This window comes from Buceros rhinoceros, unplaced genomic scaffold (genome assembly GCF_000710305.1).
Source record: "Buceros rhinoceros silvestris isolate BGI_N320 unplaced genomic scaffold, ASM71030v1 scaffold38734, whole genome shotgun sequence".
In the NCBI taxonomy this organism is placed as follows: domain Eukaryota; kingdom Metazoa; phylum Chordata; class Aves; order Bucerotiformes; family Bucerotidae; genus Buceros; species Buceros rhinoceros.
Genome location: NW_010407188.1, coordinates 1361 through 1606, shown reverse-complemented (window position 1 = coordinate 1606; position 246 = coordinate 1361). Strand labels below are relative to the sequence as shown.

The 246-nt window shown below is 64.6% G+C and overlaps 1 protein-coding gene across 1 annotated transcript in view; it reads left to right on the top strand.

The window, feature by feature from the left end:
• Positions 1-166, top strand: part of LOC104491910 (rho-related GTP-binding protein RhoG-like) — a 721-nt gene extending 555 nt beyond the window's left edge. The window contains exon 2 of the mRNA XM_010134394.1: positions 11-166. Coding sequence (XP_010132696.1) covers positions 11-166 — 156 coding nt within the window. The remainder of the gene's footprint in view (positions 1-10) is intronic.
• Positions 167-246: the final 80 nt, after the last annotated feature.

Sequence of the window (246 nt, the reverse complement as noted above, 5' to 3'; positions counted from 1 at the left end):
CCCCACCCAGCAGGGCATCAGCCTCTCCAAGCAGATTCGCGCCGTCAAGTACCTGGAGTGCTCAGCGCTCAACCAGGAGGGCATCAAAGATGTCTTCACCGAGGCGGTGAGGGCAGTGCTCAACCCTGTACCAGCCAAGCCCAAGAAGCCCTGTGTCCTCTTGTGACAGGGCTGCCGGCCACCTGCCAGAGACAATCCTGCCCTTGCCCCGGGCCCGCTGCCCCCCAAGAGCCTGTGCCGGTGCCA